Source organism: Pseudopodoces humilis, chromosome 6 (assembly GCF_049639895.1).
Source record: "Pseudopodoces humilis isolate 2021_Gansu_Grassland_sample_001 chromosome 6, ASM4963989v1, whole genome shotgun sequence".
Lineage (NCBI taxonomy): Eukaryota > Metazoa > Chordata > Aves > Passeriformes > Paridae > Pseudopodoces > Pseudopodoces humilis.
This window is the reverse complement of record NC_142205.1, coordinates 9,877,330-9,882,227: the sequence shown is the minus strand read 5'-3', so window position 1 is coordinate 9,882,227 and position 4,898 is coordinate 9,877,330. Positions and strand designations below refer to the sequence as shown.

Here is a 4,898-nt window from a genome sequence, read left to right as displayed (position 1 = left end):
GGCAGCCCTTGGCACTGGCTTTGTTCAAAAAGGTCCCATGCTCTTACAGAAAAAGAATTTAGATTCTAAGCACTTGGTGTGTTTAGAAATGCAAATATCTTTTTGCCTGGCATTTGTGATGGCCTGTCAGATTTAGGTTGCTGTAAGTGTGAAAAAATACTCAGAAAAATGACCTCCTTTTGCTTTTATTAATACAATATTGCAAAATTATCTCTCCTGTTCTAGTTTCTACTTCCTTCTGAGTCAAGCCCAATTATTCCTTCAGCTTTCTAGCTGAATGAACAATATTTCAGGGGACTGCTCACCTATGTACACTGAAACACAAATGCACACACTGCTCGCCTGTCAATCAAAAGGCCTTTAATAACTGTGGTACACAGAGAAAATTTGTAATCATGAAACAGGCTGTGTCTAAACCTACCCTGAGCCCAAGAAAACTAAAGCAGATTTTGATCCACTTGTTGGGACAGGGGTAATTTTGTCTTAAGTAAATTCTTGTGCTAGGAGATTGTCCTGGGTTGATTATGATGTTAAATTGTATCCCCATTCATCCACCTAACCCAGACACAGGTTTTGTATTCTTAAAATTCCATCTCAGAGTAAAAGTGAGTGAAAAAGAAGCACCGAGTCTGTTATCAGAGACTGTACTTGCTCCCCCCCGCATCGGGAGTTTTGACTACAGCACAGACAGACAACAAGACACAGATCGCCTTGGCTTTCCAACTAGCCGGAGCAGAGAGGTCTTCCTGGACTGTTTTCTTTCCCTTTTTTGAAACGAATCGAACCTGCTCTGGACTGGGGACTCAGGGGAGCACCGGGAGCTTGCACCCGTGGACTACCGGGAGCCCAGCCTGGGCAGCGGCATTTTCCAGCGCCAGAGGGACTGATAACAGAGCGAACACCCACAGGAAAGAGACCCTCTGAAGTTTGTCATCTCTTCTGAACGGCGAGAGGTTTTGTAATTTGATATCGTTCATTTTTGTGCTGGGTAGTGCTGTGCCTGTGAAATAAACAGGTTTTTTCCACTTCTCTCAGAGAAATCTCTTCCCGAACCGGTTGGGGGGTGGGAGAAAAAGGGCCACGTGGGTTTGCTTCCCAGGGGGAGCCCCACTGGAGGTTTTCTCCCAAATTTTGCCCTAAACCAGGACAAATACATTCATTGGCGCCCAACGTGGGGCACGAGAGAGTGGAAAAACCCTGTACTAATTGTACTGAAGTGGCAATTACTTTGTATTGGGATAAGATAAAGCAGTCCCTAGCCATCCAGCCATGCTGCTTGAATTAATAATGTCTTTTGGGGTGCAGGCCTTCATGTGTTTCTGGTCACTAGGTTTTTTTGAGGTTTTAATACCTTTATGGTCCCTTGGTTTATTTTCTTATCCACAACTAGCCCCAGTATTGTCCCTAACACATAGCTTTTACAGTAGAGGGGCACTGATTAGAATAGCTATTGGGCTGGGCCTAGTGATTATGATTTCCAAGAAGTTTATTCAGGTGCTGCAGTCTGTTCCAAATATAAAGGATTCATGGGTATGGTTATGCACCCAGTTTGTTAGAGGAGGAGCAGGGAATGAGGCTTTTCAACCTTTCCTTTCCTTCTTCTCCTCTGAATCGGTTACATCACTATTGGCGAGTGTTCAGTTTCCCCTGAATGTTAAAGAGACCATCTTTCTGGCATTTAATCTGGTAAGTTTCCTCTATACAGTCTCCAGCCTCTCTAGAATGAGGGCTGAGATTTCTAGAGGGACTGATGAAACCCCTGAACCAAGCATGGAAAGTCCTGAGTGGGGTGGAGAATGGGAGGATATGGGCCAAATCCTGAAGGAATTTTCTGACCCTGTAGTTTGGGACTTTCCACATGAACAAATTCTGAATCCAGCTGAGGTGGGGAAATATCTGAAAGAGAAGTGTCAGGATAATTCCAAAGAAAAAAAGATCATTGCAGTAAGCTGGGCCCTGGCATATGCGTACCGTACATTGCTAGATACTGTAGGGCAGCAAACAGAAGGAAGGGGACAGGGAGGTAAATCAACAGTTACCCCAATTACTCAGGCTGCAGCCAACCTCCCAGTTACAAAGCTGGTAGCTAAACCAGACAGCAAGCCTCAACCAATGGCTGTTGCTACTAGCACAAGAAGTGGAAAGTGCACAGATAAAACCGATCGACCAGTGGATGATGATGATGATGATGCAGAAGAAGGACCCTCAACGCCTCCTGACACAAAACCAAGAGTCAAAGCAACTGGAACAAGATCAGAAGCTAATATTGAGTCCTTTTCCCTGAAAGATCTTCGTGGCCTGAGGAAGGACTACACTCGACGACCTGATGAATCTATAATTAGTTGGTTAGTCCGTCTGTGGGACGCCGCAGGTGAAGCTACAGTTCTGGATGGCACTGAAGCGAGGCATCTGGGATCCCTGTCACATGATCCGGTTATCGACCAGGGGATGATGAGGGGAGCTAACCCTCGCAGTCTCTGGGCACGGGTCCTTGAAAGTGTAGCCCAAAGATATCTGTGTGTAGATGATCTCTACATGCAGCAAACGCAGTGGAAAACCATCGAACAAGGGATCCAACGCCTGAGAGAAATGGCAGTGGCAGAGAGTGTTTTTTCAGATGACATACCAACTAAGAATCCAGACTTGGTGCCATGTACATCCGTGATGTGGCGAAAATTGGTACGACTTGGGCCACAAGAATATGCATCTGCTTTAGCAATGATGAAACGGGATGAAAGGGAGGAGACCGTGCTGGATATGGCGAAGAAGCTTCGAGCATACGCAGATGCCGTGCATGGCCCCACACATGCAAGAATTGCAGCTGTGGAAACACGTCTGCAGAAATTAGAGGATAAGATAGAGGAGAATCACAAGAAACTTAGAGATGAGATTAAAGAGGACCTTCTCCAAATCTCAGCAGTACAGATCAGAGGTCCTGGCACTCAACGCAGACGTTCCCCCGATCGGGAGAGAAGGTATACCCCACGAGCTGAGCTGTGGTTCTTCCTGCGTGATTGCGGAGAGAACATGAGGAGATGGGATGGGAAATCTACTGCAGCTCTGGCACAACGGGTGCGTGAATTGAAGGAGGAGAAGAGTCACAAAGGAAGTTCCACCAAAAGGGAAGCAGCTCCAGTTGCCCGTAGCCAAACTGCCAGGTATGATGATGATGACATGTCCGATCCCCTTGAAGGAACATCCAAGACATATACCAAAGGAAAGAAGGATAACCAGGCTTAGAGGGGCCCTGCCTCTAGCCAGGTAGAGGCTAGGGAAAATCGTGTTTTTTGGACTGTGTGGATTCGTTGGCCTGGCACATCAGAACCACAAAGATATGAGGCCTTGGTTGACACTGGTGCACAGTGCACGCTAATCCCATCAAGACATGTAGGGGCAGAATCTGTTTCTATTGCTGGCGTGACAGGGGGATCACAGGATTTTACCTTGGTGGAAGCAGACGTGAGCCTGACGGGAAATGAGTGGAAGAAACACCCCATTGTGACAGGCCCAGAGGCCCCATGCATTTTGGGCATAGATTACCTCCGAAGTGGGTATTTCAAAGACCCAAAAGGATTCAGGTGGGCATTTGGGATAGCAGCTGTGGAGACAGAGGGTGTCCAGCAACTGAACACCTTGCCTGGACTGTCCGAGAATCCATCTACAGTAGGACTTCTGAAGGTGAAAGAACAACAAGTACCAATTGCCACCTCGACGGTGCATCGCCGACAATATAGAACAACTCGAGATGCTGTGATCCCCATCCACAAGATGATCAGAGAGCTGGAGAGCCAAGGGGTGGTCAGCAAAACCCACTCACCCTTCAACAGCCCCATCTGGCCTGTGCGTAAATCTGAAGGAGAATGGAGATTGACTGTGGACTGTCGTGCATTGAATGAAGTGACTCCACCGCTGAGCGCTGCCGTGCCAGACATGCTGGAGCTCCAGTACGAGCTGGAGTCCAAGGCAGCGAAGTGGTACGCCACTATTGACATTGCTAATGCATTTTTCTCCATTCCCCTGGCAGCAGAATGCAGGCCTCAGTTTGCCTTCACGTGGAGGGGAGTGCAGTACACCTGGAACCGACTGCCCCAGGGGTGGAAGCACAGCCCCACCATCTGCCATGGACTGATCCAGGCTGCCCTGGAAAAGGGTGAGGCTCCAGAACATCTACAGTACATAGATGACATCATTGTGTGGGGGAACACAGCAGCAGAAGTGTTTGAGAAAGGAAAGGAAATCATCCAGATCCTCCTGGAAGCTGGTTTTGCCATCAAGAAGAGCAAAGTTAAGGGACCAGCTCGTGAGATCCAGTTCCTGGGGGTAAAGTGGCAAGATGGACGGTGTCAGATTCCTACTGATGTCATCAACAAAATCTCTGCAATGTCTCCACCAACCAATAAGAAGGAAACACAATCTTTCTTAGGTGCCATAGGGTTTTGGAGAATGCATATTCCTGAATACAGTCAGATTGTGAGTCCTCTTTACCTGGTCACTCGGAAGAAGAATAATTTCCATTGGGGCCCTGAGCAGCAGCAAGAATTTGCTCAGATCAAACAGGAGATCGCCCATGCAGTAGCCCTTGGCCCAGTCAGAACAGGACCAGATGTGAAGAACGTGCTCTACTCTGCAGCCGGGAACAATGGCTTGTCCTGGAGCCTCTGGCAGAAAGTGCCTGGGGAGACTCGAGGCCGACCATTAGGATTTTGGAGTAGAAGCTACAGAGGGTCCGAAGCCCACTACACCCCAACAGAAAAAGAAATTTTAGCAGCCTATGAAGGAGTCCAAGCTGCCTCTGAAGTGATTGGCACTGAAGCACAACTCCTCCTAGCACCCCGACTGCCAGTGCTAGGATGGATGTTCAAGGGAAAGGTTCCTTCCACCCATCATGCAACCAGTGC

General features: G+C 48.0%; 1 protein-coding gene across 1 annotated transcript; it reads left to right on the top strand.

Annotated features, from left to right (window-relative positions):
• The first annotated feature begins 1,269 nt into the window (after window positions 1-1,269).
• LOC148184105 (uncharacterized) lies at window positions 1,270-3,699 on the top strand. Its single transcript, XM_088056780.1, has one exon. It carries the CDS (start codon window positions 1,270-1,272, stop codon window positions 3,238-3,240), a length of 1,971 nt encoding a protein of 656 aa, XP_087912906.1. The 3' UTR covers window positions 3,241-3,699.
• Window positions 3,700-4,898: the final 1,199 nt, after the last annotated feature.